General features: G+C 43.7%; 1 protein-coding gene across 4 annotated transcripts; it reads right to left on the bottom strand.

The window, feature by feature from the left end:
* Positions 1–2732: 2732 nt before the first annotated feature.
* LOC125712783 (eukaryotic translation initiation factor 4H-like) lies at positions 2733–14034 on the bottom strand. 4 transcript variants are annotated; one of them, XM_048983217.1, is made up of 7 exons: positions 13197–14033; positions 8679–8869; positions 8176–8240; positions 7977–8073; positions 6874–6933; positions 6462–6608; positions 2733–6004 (listed from the first exon to the last, which is right to left on the bottom strand). In XM_048983217.1, the coding sequence occupies exons 1-7, from the start codon at positions 13259–13261 to the stop codon at positions 5865–5867; spliced, it is 765 nt and encodes a 254-aa protein (XP_048839174.1). In that variant the 5' UTR covers positions 13262–14033; the 3' UTR covers positions 2733–5864. The 4 variants fall into 4 exon arrangements, with proteins under 4 accessions (XP_048839174.1, XP_048839175.1, XP_048839176.1 ...); XM_048983218.1 differs by having other exon boundaries at positions 8679–8866; XM_048983219.1 differs by lacking the exon at positions 6874–6933 and having other exon boundaries at positions 13197–14034.
* Between the last annotated feature and the right edge of the window lie 9 nt (positions 14035–14043).

The raw sequence follows: 14043 nt of genomic DNA, 5'->3' as shown, positions 1-14043 counted from the left end.
CTGAACTTCATTGTAATTTAAGTACACCAGACGTAGGATTAACAAACACACGAATTTTCTAGTTGTGTATCGAGGGGCAAAATGTTCTAACATCTATCCACTTCGCTTTGAAAACATTAGCTTTTAGTTAATTATAGACAATCACACCAATAAAGTCAAATCAAATTAAAGATGTATCAAAGTTATTTGTTTTAGAAAACAAGGAGTCTAACACTTTAACACTTAGTGGTCAAATAATAGTCAGGTGACGCAAGTATATAGGTGTAGCATCTGAGTACTAATGTACGAAGCATCTTTCAGTGGTTAGCCATTGTTCCATCCATCCATCCATCCATCTTCTGAAACTGCTTATTCTATTCAGAGTTGTGGGAGGTCTGGAGGATGGGAATCTTGCTGCCATTGTTTTCTATAAACCATTTCCCACAAATCATTCATTTTTGCTTTACATACAACAAGAGACCACAGCAGTTTTTTCATTCACTCATTTCTTGATTTATGGGTGTACATCTCTGAATAATATATGCATTTTTTTTTTAATGCAGCTTGGTTCTTCTCCCTTTCTCATTGATGAAGGGTTTCTTCCTTGCTTTATGGGGCTTCAGTCCTGCTTCTACGAGCCTGATGCGAACCGTCCTATCAGTGCACTTCACACCTGCCCTTAATGTTCCCTGTTCATTTTGAAGGTCACTTGAGGTCATCCTATGATTCATGAGAAACTGTCTGATAAGTTGACTGTCATTTCTGCCATCAGGATGTCTCTTCCTCCCTGTACCTGGCTGGTTTTTGGTCGTTCCCGGTATCTCCTGCTTCACCTTGTTGTTTTAGAAACTTTGAGCCTGGAAGCAGCCAGTCACGTATTGTGGCCTTCTCTCAGCATATCCAGGATTAAACCAGAATTTAAAAATGCTGATTTAAAATACACACATAAATATATACATGCATATATATACATACCCATTGATACACACACACACACTCAATTGGTCTCAATTTCTTCCAGAGCTGTATTTGTTGGGTGTGCTATACCACGATAAAACTGCCAATGATATGTCTGTACCAGGGCTAATCCAGTAACATCTGAAATCATTTGCAGGGCTGAATCCTTCTGAGACATATTTAATTCCAAAGCATTCGGTACTGGCCCCCCCCCCCCCGCCCCCGACGCATTACAATCATGTTGCCGCCATGCGTATATGTGTGTAAAACTCAGTGAAACGTATCAGTTCTCAAAACAAAACCTATTTATAGTCGACTACAGAACTGAGATAATTCATATTAGCTTGCACCAAGACATATATTCTTAGACTAAGGTGAAAACAGATGCTTACTTTGAAACAGCCAGTGCTTCAATAGTCATTTACTTCAAAATGATCAAAGTGCTCTATGGGCAGTACTTGGCTTTCGATGATTCCTTTAAGCTTCCTTTAAGACTTCTTTAAGAAAGGTGTCATTTCATTTTTAAACTTTGAAGTAATTCGCCTGTCCTGTTACATGCTCTTCCCCTTCATTACATTGCTTATATGACACAAGGTATCTTGCAACAAGCTCTTAAATAATTCTGCTCATATTTAACTATGATTGGTAGCGAATACCAGTTTGGCTGAAATCAGCTAAAATGCTGACCAGGCCCCGCTGGCCAATGTGGTCAGACGCAGGTACCTCAAATAAGAAAGAGTGGCATTGACTGATGTTATTTCAAATAATTAGGTGTTAATTTTAATTAATTTTAAAATATACTTTCACACCTCACTCCACCCATGTTAAATAATGTTTATTTGTAGTACATCTGTGTAATATAGGTTTAACAGATGGTTCATACCCTCCTGCTCTCACAGATTCAGTCGGAAGGCAGCATCCGCCCTGCAATGGCGTCTATAAGCAGGATGTTACCATGACTCAGGCTTCTGGTCCAGTAACTAGCAGCGGCTCACCCCTAGCGCCCGGCTTCCAGTGCGTGATCAGCAGACCCCCATATCTGACACGCGCGTCAGTCACTTTCGTGACAGTTAAGAAAAACATGTCTCTTGCAATCTGTGTTTTTGACGCTTACAGACGATTTCTGGAGTTCCACTGGACCACCTCGTCTGAAGGCATCAGGGAATGGTTCCTCCAGGATGTTCCTGTGGTTGACAAATTCCGTTCTTTGCATTGTTCAGATGGCTTCTGGGAGAGATTGGGAGCACCTATGTTTTTTTTTGGAAAAGACGTAAATCAAGAGAAATTTTAACAGAAGGCCGAAGCGTAGATCTGCTAGCAGTCGTTCACCACTGCGTATGGCGACCTGGATACAGGCGTCGCACATGTATCAGACACCAACAAAATACATTGTGAATCAACTAGGTACTTCAGTATTGCACAAATAAAAGATTTGATTACATTTTTTTTTTGCATATAAAATTTGCTTTTCATACATTTTTAAATTGGGGGGTGTAGGGAGGAAGAGATCTAAAACAAGCATCCTAAACTTTAGTTTTAACCTCAGCGTAATTACTGGGAATGCCTCAGTTTTGCAACAAATAACATATTGGTAATCTAGAAAGCTGTGACTCGAATATGACTGTGCTCAATATATATATATATTGAGTTCATCTTCACAAACCCAACTGTCCAGAAATGAAGTTTAATGCTAAATGCAGCGGCTATTCACAGGAACGCCACTCCGACTAATCCTAAGGGTGCTCCCAATCTGCGCGCATAATCAACGGGGAAACATCATCGGCGGCACATTCCTGTTAAATCTTTAAGAGTACAGAGCCAAGATTTATTGACATATTCCATGTAAATCAACACAGTAGTTTTAAGACTCGAGAATTATCAGAATTTTTGTTCTTAAAAACAAGACTATCAATCTGATAGAAACTAAATGTGTACGGACTATACAATTACTGAATTCATCATGCTCTAGACTTTAAAACCAGTTTCAGTCCTCCTTCACACATTACATAGGTTTCAAAAGGCAAACTTTCATAACACATACCCTGTTTCACATCCAGCTGTGCAAAACTTTAGCATACATGTATGTAAGACACCCAGCAAACGCCTATCTACTCCACTGACTGTCCACATACATGATCAAATCACTTCAAGAATTTACAAGTTCAAAGCAGTTTAAAAATTTTACAAATGGATACAAAGTAAAGAGATGACATACTAAAGAAAGATTAACAAAAGGAGAATTTGGCAAGTTAAACCAAACACATTAGCAATTTTGCTTAGAACAGCAACAAAGAAAACATTGGTTATGGAACTCATTCGAGATTCACAAAATAGCGAACATTTTTTTCTTTTTCTATTTCCTCTTGAAATGTTTCTTATAAAGCAAAATCTCAGTTGGTGAGGCATCCTCATTTAAAAGCGCAACCTGCCGATAAGAACGAAAATCGCTATCCCGGGGTAGGCAAAGAGAAATTCTACATAAAGAATCCAGTCTTGCTGCCAATACACACCTTCAAACATTCAGGGGGAGTTCAGGCTGGCGAAACAACCAACAGACTGCAAGATATACCTACCAAATTGTTCTTATTATTGATGTCATTGATATTATTGATGGTGATGCAGGATGAAAATTGCTGAGTTCCTAATTATACGAATAGGGCAGCTGACATACTACATAAACCAATTACAACAACCTTGGCAAAAACGGACACAATCTTTTACACCTGGGTCCTTCCAGTTCCGAGCAGTTAAGGTGGGAGGCTTGTCTGACTGCAATCTAGACCCTACTCCCCCAAAGTTATCATGCAATTCAGCCTTGTCAGAGCGTCTCCAGTCACAAAGCACCATGTTACGAACACATGACAATGAACAGGCCTCTTTTGTTTTTTGAAAGGTAGCAGCAGCTGAGCGAAATAGAGGTAAAGCCAATGAAGAAACATTGCAAATTTCCGGTACTGAGTTTAAGAGCTACGCCCTGGTTAGTCACCGCGGGGGGTGTATCGAGTTCACGTAAAGCTTTCCTGGTTTGTAGTTCGAAAGCGGTCACATCAGACACGTCAATTTCCGAACTTCACAGAAAAAAAAAATAAGACGTGCGTCGTCTTAGGGGCACGCCACCTCATTCAAGGCACTAGAAGCAACTTCAGAGACTGACTTACAATTACGTAACGTCACTAAGTGGGCACGCATCGCTAAGTGCTTGCTTTGTAAGACCTGAAGGTCTATGTGCGCCTACCATCTACCTCCACACCTGGTCAAAAACTAGATTTTGACGAACATCAATAAGATCACATCTTATTGCAATAACATTTTAGGGGAAAACGAAGGTTCCTACAAGAACAACCACACCAAACACTTAGCTAAGTTTCTTAAAATGTCAGTGTCTGTAATACATATTCTCAGGCTTTACCTCCTGGATCTAAGCAGACTCTGGCCATTTCTTATTTACTCAGTAGAGGATGGCTAAAATGTAATGCTGCATTTTGTTAACCTCCCATAAGCTTTATATATGATAAAGTCAGTACATTTTACTGAGTTTAGAAGGACCGGATGCCATCGAATCACATCACTACCGTCACTTACGGAGAATGACACAAATTCGAGGATGACCACAAACATTGCTGTAACACGAAACTCAAACCTGCTGTGCAGGAAGTTAAGCCCCCTCAGTCTGGCTGCCACCGTCACTTCATCAATGCAGGAAGGTACAGACTGGATGCAGGTCAAATAAAAATCGACTGGGGTCAAGACCCTTTGTAATCACAGGTGAAGAGAAGCCAAAAGGTCAGCTGCACGCGATTTAAGTGTCATTTAGGATTTTCGTGGGGCGGTGAGGGAGGTAATCAGTCTCCTACACTGTAAAATAATGAACATAGGTAGACTGTGTGTATTTAACAGGCGAAAAGTCACGTTTGGAAGAAGCAGGGCCCTCAGGAAAGGCAACAGAAACCAATACTGGAAACAAGGTATGAAACCCTGGATGTAGAAGACATGCACCATGTAAGAGAAACAACCGTCACCCTGATGGAACCTTTGAGAGATCAATGCACAAAGTCAGCCGACTGAACCTAGATTCCCCGAATAATGCAACAATATGCATTTATTAGTTCTTCAGAGAACGAAAAAAAACAAAACAATCACTACGATTTAAAAATAAGCGAACCTCCAGGACTAAGGAGTGCCTCAGCGTAAGGACAGCATATCCACAAACTGGATATTCCAGGAGACACATTTTGTATGAAGAGCGGATAGTCCCATCTTAGACAGTGAGCCGTTTTTAGTCTGGCTGCAAGATCACAAGCGTAGGAAAGAAAACTAACGATAAAACAGAAAAAGTGCACAAATTACATGCATTGTGTTGATGGTGTGACTGCGACACCTGGAGATTCAAAGGCTTTGTGTTCAGACGCGGCGCAGAATGGCGAGAGCCAGACTGCAGAAACAAACAAACAAAAGTCAGAACATACAGCTCAGTCTGTCGTTTTCAGGGGCAAACTTTTCCAAGGTGAAAGTAAACTTTTGTTTACTGTCCAGTGGCTGACACTAATCTGTCCATCCAAAGGAGGGAGGGAGCGAGTGAGAGAGAGAGAGAGAGCTACTGTACAAAGCAGGCACAAAGAACAGGAAAGCAGAGGTGTACAATAAAAACCACTTTTTAAACGGCTGACATGCATTCACGAGCTGCTTGATCTGAGAGCGTGTTTGCGTGTGTGTGCGTGTTTGTGTGTCTCTGTTTACTTGCAGCTGAATATATATAATTTTGCTCAAGTGGCAGGGAGGAGGGTCATGGCTCGTCTAACTGGCGGGAACCGTAACCGTGGTGACGGCATCTTCCCCATTGGCATGTAAAAGTTCTCTACAGTCCCATGCCCTCCTCTTACGACGCCCCCCCCCCCCCCAGATGGAAGGGGGCCCGTCCACAGCCCGGCTCAGTCCTTCTCTTTGAGGATGACTTCTTCACGCGGCTTGGCGCCGCCGAATATGGCGGAGTGGGGGTTGGCGACCTGGTTCAGGGGGGCGTCCACGGTGCGCGGCTTCAGCTGTAGCCGCGGCCTCTGAGCTCGTTCCTCTGGGAGACAAAGGCAGCGTTAGGACTGTGGCCTTAATATACTTAGTGGCAGAATATGAGTTTGACTTGGAGAATGCTTGTAATATTTTATTACAAATATCACACCTCATTCCTACCCCACAAAGTATTTACTGAAGAACTTATTTACTACACGGAACTACACTGATGGCCCAATCAGCTGCAGCAGAGAGAGCCCTGAACTACACTTTCAGAAAAAAAGTGAAAAGTTTTCCCCAAAGTACAAACAATATTAATGTACTTCAGTGGTACAAAAATGTTTGTCAGAATCCATTTCTGTAACTTTAAAAGGTATATTTACATACAGCTAGGGTACAATTGGCAGACCCTTCAGGGTACAGCCCCAGTGGCAAGTAATTGTACCCTCAAAGATACAAATTTGTACTTTCCCTGATAGAGCAAAAGCATCTTTTTGGAGGAAAATGAAAAGATGAGACACCCTCAGAAGGTTCCCTGAAGTCCGCAGAACCGCCGCGAGGAGGTCCGTCTCTGTAACGACCCATCCCTCCGGAACCGGGGCCCCTCCTGTCACCGGGACGACCGCCGCCTCGACCCCGCCCACCCATGAAGTCATCGTCTCTAAAACCTGGAAGGGAGAGAAGGGCGATGAACGGCAGAAGCACCTTGGAGCAGCTAGCAACCTCTTCACTGTCAGTGAGAATGGGCATGGGATGTAATCATGGGGGGGGGGGACGACAAGCCCGTACCCTCCCTAAACAAAATTAAGGGTTGTTCTGAAGGCCAGCAGGATCAGGGGGTGAGGGTCCAAATCAGTCATCAGATCCCAAACCGAGGACTTTCAGGCTTTCGGGCAGAGTGCGTAGGGGCGGGCCCAGATATTTACTGCGCACCTGCTGATTGGTCGAAGTCATCCCGGGAATCCCGTCCCCCTCCTCTGGGGCCGCGAGAGCCTGAAAGCGACATGGCTTTTTTATTACTTTTATTACTTTACTTTAAATTACAGTTTTTATTACTGACAAGGAGGGAGCTGCGGGGGGTGGGGGGTGCTGCCTCCAGCCCCACCCCCAACCCCTCCTTCAGCCTATCGCAGCCGGCGGCGGCTCAGAAGGCCGGAAGAACATGTTCTAGGAGATGGGATTTAAGAAGGCAGACGGACGCAGAGGAACGCTTTCTGGAAACTACCCCACTCAGTGTGGTCCGCCTTACACAGCATGTTTAAACAAGCATGCACTAAAAATCAGGGCGATGTGGGAAGGCAGTGCTATGAGGATGGGCAATGAAGAATGAGAGAGGAGAAAGAAAAGCCTGGAAGAAACTTAACAGTCATTACTCCGGTAAGGGAAAATCAGCGTAAGATGCAGAAATTTACGCTTAATACAACAGACACAGGAAACAATTAAGAGACCACAGCACAATTTTTTGTTTCACTCATTTCTCAGTTTATGGCTGTGCGTCTGTGAATAGTGTATATATGAAAATGGCAGCCTGGCTCTTCCCTGTTTCTCATTGATGAAGGGCTTCTTCCTCGCTTTATGGGACTTCAGTCCTGCTTCTGGGAGCCTGATCTGAACTGTCCTACTAGTGCACTTCACACCTGCACTTCACGCTCATCTGGCATTAGAGTCTCGCTTCTGCTCTGTACCTGGCTGGTTTCTGGTTGTTCCCAGTGTCTCCTGCTTCACCTTATTCTTCTGTACTGCTGTCTTAGAAACTTTGAGCCTGGAAGCAGCCTGCTGCTCAGTGTAACCTTCTGCCAGCAGAACCACGATTAAACCCAGATTTAAAAAAGCTGATTTTTTTTTTTTTTTTTTTTAAAGTAGAGCGGTCTCAAATTTTTAGAGCTGTATTGTGCATTTTTAAGTTACAACCCGAGAGTGCTGGTCAGTCAGGGACTGTCTACAGCACAGGGCTCACAGGAATGAGAGCGATTGCAGCAGATGAGAGAAGACTCTTCAGAATGGAACCAGAGACATGGCTAACGAAAGGAGGGCACCTCTATCGTCCTGTTTCCGGAAGCCAAAGCCCCCGCCTCCTTTCTCTTGCCGGCGGCCCTCCGCGATGTCCACACGCAGCGTCCGGTCTCCCAGGAGCTGGCCGAGAGAGACGCAGAGGGGAGAGACTATCTCCTGCTGCCCGATCGATCACTCCTCCGGCAGGCTGCCGTCCCCAAAACTGGCTCGGAATAAACTTACGGCGCCGTCATACGTCAAGGCTTCCTTCAGGGATTCCAAGTCGTCGAACTCCACGTAGCAAAAACCTGAGGCGAACAGAAGGTTTCAAACCGCTGGCTACACGTTTCACCCTCAACCGAGGGCCGTTTCCCAAAAGCACTCTGGCCAAACAGAGATCAAGAACACTTACAGACACCTATGCACCGTAACAAAGTGAGATACTACACATTTACATTTCACACATATTTAGCAGTTGGGTTTGTCCAAAGCAACATACAAGTCAGACAAATAGCACATTACAAATATGCATGTTGAGGAGTCAAGAATCTCTTGTACAGCTAGGCTGAGATTCAGATTAATGCCCAGGTATGAGGGTAGGCAATATTGAAGAATATTGGACCTTAATTATATTTGCAAAAAAAAAAATGTAAAAACAAAACATTTTTGCCTCTAATCAAGTGAAATCTTGATGCGAGTCCTATGAGATAATATCGACAGGCACACAGACACAGGTACCTGCGTACCTTTGAACTTGTCCGTTTCTTTATCTCTAACCAGTCGGACGCTCCTGACGCTGAGGTCTTTGAAGATGACGTCGATGTCACCCTGCACCGTGTTGAAAGGCAGGTTTCCCACGTATGCGGTATAAGGCGCCTCGGAGGGCAGTTCCTTCTGCTTGCGGGGTCCTCCTGAGCCACTGCCACCTCGGGGTCTTCTGTTCGGAAAGGACTCCCGTCAGAGAGGAGACGACGGCCGGGGCACGACCACACTCAAACACCATCAGCGTGGACCAGGACGCCACGGATGCGGTTGGGTCAGAGGTGTGAAATGTCTCTCTGAAGGCTTTGCCTGCCGTCTGAAGAGCAAATTCTCAGGTAAAGAAGACCGAGTACGAGATGAGAGCAGGCGCTCACTGTCTGCTTTTCACAGATACCATTTTGGGATGGGCGATGTATATTCCATCCATCCATTTTCTTAACCACTTATCCTACTGGGTCGCGGGGGGTCCGGAGCCTATCCCGGAAGCAATGGGCACGAGGCAGGGAACAACCCAGGATGGGGGGCCAGCCCATCGCAGGGCACACTCACACACCATTCACCCACACATGCACACCTACGGGCAATTTAGGAACTCCAATTAGCCTCAGCATGTCTTTGGACTGTGGGGGGAAACCGGAGTACCTGGAGGAAACCCCACGACGACATGGGGAGAACATGCAAACTCCACACACATGTGACCCAGGCGGAGATTCGAACCCGGGTCCCAAAGGTGTGAGGCAACAGTGCTAACCACTGCACCACCATGCCGCCCCCCCGCGATGTATATTAAACAATAAAAATATTTTAAAAATTCATTTCAAAATATCAGGAAATATCAGGTGTAAATTATTACACCCACACACATGCACAGCACTTCAAAAAACAAAAAAAAAAGCCAAAAAGCAATAAACAAGTAACACCAGCTGGTTTAGCAGATTACCACTAGCTGAATGGGGGGGGGGGGGGGGTTGCTAATGATTTTTTAAGTCGATTTCTACAGAGGAGGACTCGTGGGCTAGATTTAATTATGATTTAAAAACATAGTCGTCGAGAACTGTCTAAAACAGTGGTTCACGCACCGTGTACCTCATAAAGCATCACGCTCTCTCTCAAGAACATCATATCACCCAAGAGCTTCTGTCATTTTCACTGAACAAGGGTTATCTTTCGACATCTTCTCTTTCCAGGCTAGCGTTTGCTGCACGGTGGCATGCTGCAGAAAGCTGCTGGTGGTGATTCCATTGCATTCTTAGGCGTTTAGATTTTTCTTGCGCTATCTGAACTCATTCCGTACCTCCACTCGATATTTTAGAAGAGCAGAGCTTTCCCGTCTGCCGTGCTTTGGTTTGTACCATTAATTACATGGGTATAGGATGTTAATAAAGCTGCAGACTTGCAGTGCTTCATGTTTACAAGTTTGCATGTTCTCTCATGAAGTGTGCACTCCCCCTGTGTGGCACACTTCCTCCAACAGTCAGGCTACATACTGTAAGGCCAATTCAGGGTTCCTGACGAGCGTTATCGACTTGTAACACCGGTGCTCCTTACTGGAAATATTAGAAGCGCCAGCACAAAATGTAGGCCCACCACTTAGATCGACAGATGCTGCAACACATCTTAACTGTATTACTGGGAGATGCAATTTACAACAATAATATTGATGTTCTTTTTTAAAAGGAAGCAGTTACAAAGTGAAGTAGTGCTTAAGAGGGAAAAAAAACAAGTTAAATGCTGCTTTAAAAAAATAAACACCAGACAACACACTTACGATATAAATAAGGTATGTGGTCAACCACTATTCTGTCTGTACATCTGACGCTGCTGCTGTAAGGCGTATTTTCCCACCGAAATTTCTATTCAGTAGCTTATTTCTGTTGTATTAAGTATGAAATGCTGTATCCTAAGCTTTTTTCTCTCTCTTTTGCCTTTGTTTCTCTCCTCTGACATAATCTTAACAGAATAGCACAGGGAGTGTTCACACATCAAAATACACAAGAAAAAGGCTGTAGGCACATATGATGATGATGATGATGATGGCAGAGAGAACTAGAAAAACCAATACTTTCATTTTGTCTTCAAGAAGCATCAGTACAGATCAGCCAGACTTTTAAAAACAGCCAATGGCTGACAAGGGTGCAAACAGCAGGGGGACACGAGAGTCACACGGCCGTACAATGGACAGCCAAGCAAAAACAGGAAGTAGAGCCTTCTGTAAATCAGAGATTTTCAGACACCAAAAATATCAGGTGCAAAAAATAAAGCTGAGAGAACCACTAACTGCCGCAGATGCGAGTTAAGCAGTGTGCAGACACACAAGCTTTGGCCCACAAAGAAAACTCACTGGAGTGATCCCCCCCCCACTAACTGCTTCAGTCAGTTTTGCGATGTACAAGGTTAGGATGTGTTTATACTTTTTAAAAAAAAAAAAGTGGAGTGACAGGTCTTGTAGAACAGTAACAAATACTTACCAGCATATCTGATGAGGGACGGTTCAGATAATTAGTGCAGAAAAGGCACCGTGTCAAAACCAGTTGAGAAGCCACAGCACGATAATCAGAGGCCCAGGACGGTTCCTGCCCGACGTGTCGGCAGCTTCCCTCTGTGCTGAGCGCTGAACAATGCGGCAGTGAGCCCCCAAGCAGGAAGCCAGCTCATCACCTTACTGTAACCTCCCGGCAGTTTTTAACAGGATCCAGCAGTGGACAGCTGGGATGCCAGGCTTTCGTTTAATTAAAACAAAAGCACCATTCTCTTCGGTCCAAGTCCGCAGTGGAGCCCTGCTTCACAAACGACCAGAAGCATTTTTAAGCAAGATCGATCTATTTTTATTTTTGAAGCCACTCACTGCCGCAGATGCAAGTTAAGCAGTGTGCAGATACACAAGCTTTGGCCCACAAAGAAAACTCACTGGAGTGACCCCCCTCCCCCGAATATGTGCCTCATTTTTGCATCCCATCTAGACTAAATTCTTTTGCGCCAAGTGCTTCCTGGGAGGGGATCATGGATGGAAAAATATATTCATATGAAAGTTCCCCCAAAAACCTTGTTAACCCCAGCTTAAGCATTTTCTGTCTTTCTTTAAATAGACAACACATCACAACATATCATGCAGTCTTCATGTTCAAAACATCTTCGGGTTTAATGGGTGAAGTTTATCCAAAAATGTTTATTTAAATAGGTGGTGGTGGTTGCTAGAAGCCACAACACTTGTTATTTATTGAAACATTTCAGCTTAAGTATTGTCAGCCAGGAGTAGTAATGAAATACTACATAGCTGCTTTGCAAATACTTATGTTTAGACATAAACATCCAGACTGAAAGTGGCATCCTTTATCGGTCATGCTGGAAATACAGAAGGAGAACTTGCATTATTAGAAACCAGACAAGTGCCACTAGCACTACCATTTAAAAAGCATCATGCATTATTTTTTTCAACTTTATGTACGTGGTTGGGTCAGCAGCCGCTTTTCAGAATTATAATACAGTAAATACGTCGAACAATGGAGGTTAACTGTGCCAGACCTGCAAATCAGATTGAGTTACTTGCTGTTTGCTAAAGGCCACCTTTCTTCAGCAAGCATTTAACTAAATGAACTCTAAACACATACATTACACACACCCACACTTATTCATAAAAATATGTACGCACATTCAGGACACGTTTTAAGTGAGCAGCTGTTGTTTTACGGGTCAAGTATGACTAAACGGAATGTCACTTTCAATCCATAAAACACAAAACCAAACACCTAGAAAACACGCCACTAAAGCTATTAAATACGGAAGACGTTGCCAAAAATGCCCCGGGCCGTCGTCTTGTAGCGCAGCGGTATGCTGATTAAAGTCGCCACACGCCACACAGTTACACCTTCGGACAGGAGTTCCACATAAAGACAGTCGAAAGCAGACAAGATGAAGACGTCTGTAATACTAACATTAACACATACCTCACAGTGCATAGCATTATACCGTAAAGAAATACATTCCATTTTGTTGTTGAAATGACAGGGCCGAACCACCCAAACAAACTGGAAATCAGTATGTCAACAAAAAGCAAAAGAGGCCAGATCAAGCCGGTCTTCCGAAACGGGAGTTCAGCCTTAATCCGCCTCTTTCGGACAGATGCGCCCCATATTCACCTGTGAATCGGTTCACCTTCGGCGCCAAACGTCCTGCTGACAAATACGACATTTGGTGCTTTAGCCTCGCTGCTGCTTCGGCGTGTTTATGCAGCCACCCGAGAGAAAAAAAACCCTTCAAAACCCAACACCAAAGGATGCCGCTAACGCAGGACAGTGTCCGCGATTCCCACACTCCCAAATACCTGCATCCCATTCATCGCACACGGCCATCCTACACCTTATCGCCGGGTTTCCCATCACAATACACGGGCCTACCATATACATTCATATCACCAGCAGCCGGGCACCTTGACGGCTAATACCGGTGTACTTATATGCCATTCCATCGGGAATCTGCAAATGTCGACGTGCTGCTTTCCCTACCCTCTTCCTCCTCCAAAACTGCCGTAAGCCCGATCTCGGTCATCGTAGGTATCGTAATCCGCCATTGCAGTGTGTGCAGGAGAGGAGCCCGCTTAAGGACCCAAATAGAGTAAATTACGGTTGTCCTCATACTGCCTGAAAAGAACTGCAGAAAAACCGGGCAAGAATTCTAAATCTTTTAATGAAATGCTGTATATTTTTTAATACTTAGACGTATCTCATGCTGTACATTGTTTTATAGATATGAACAATTGCACACGCCATAACATGCATGCAACGCACCATTACAAAAATATCCCAAATCAAAAATGTCACTGTCAGCTAGTTGTGTCTGAATTTACTAGTGGTGGTGATATGTCTGGTACTGGCGTCTACTATAACGTTTGCCTGTAAGCAGTAAGAAACCTTGTATCATAGTTACTGGAATATATCTAATTATAATATATATAACATACTTATAAATATTTATCGAGACATAATTAAATAAATGATAACAGAAAAAATCACCCGGGACACACACAAATGAATATAGTGGCACATTTCATGTGGGCGAGAAAAAGAAACTTTGTCACATCTAAAGTGAGACTGTAATACCCACAACAACATTAAGGACAATGTTAACAATGTGAACGCTTCAAGCTAATAGAATAGCACAAATCAACAAAATAAAAAATGAAGTAGTCTGCATTGAACACGTATACATTAAATAGAAAAAAACACATGAGAATATTAGCTTAAATGAGTACTTGTGTAGCATTAATTCTTCTACCTTAAAACGCATAAACCATATATATACACAAGCTAAAACCTTCACAACATATGTCTGATCAAAGGACAAACGCATCCA

Source organism: Brienomyrus brachyistius, chromosome 18 (assembly GCF_023856365.1).
Source record: "Brienomyrus brachyistius isolate T26 chromosome 18, BBRACH_0.4, whole genome shotgun sequence".
In the NCBI taxonomy this organism is placed as follows: Eukaryota; Metazoa; Chordata; class Actinopteri; order Osteoglossiformes; family Mormyridae; genus Brienomyrus; species Brienomyrus brachyistius.
This window is presented reverse-complemented; position numbering and strand designations above follow the sequence as displayed.

Coding starts and splice junctions, on each gene's coding strand:
- LOC125712783 (XM_048983217.1), bottom strand. CDS start 13,261: ATGGCGGATTACGATACCTACGATGACCGAGATCGGGCTTACGGCAGT. Junction 6,609..6,873: donor TGACTTCGACCAATCAGCAG/GTGCGCAGTAAA, acceptor TCTCCCTTCCAG/GTTTTAGAGACGATGACTTC. Junction 6,005..6,461: donor CTTCAGGGAACCTTCTGAGG/GTGTCTCATCTT, acceptor TTTGTCTCCCAG/AGGAACGAGCTCAGAGGCCG.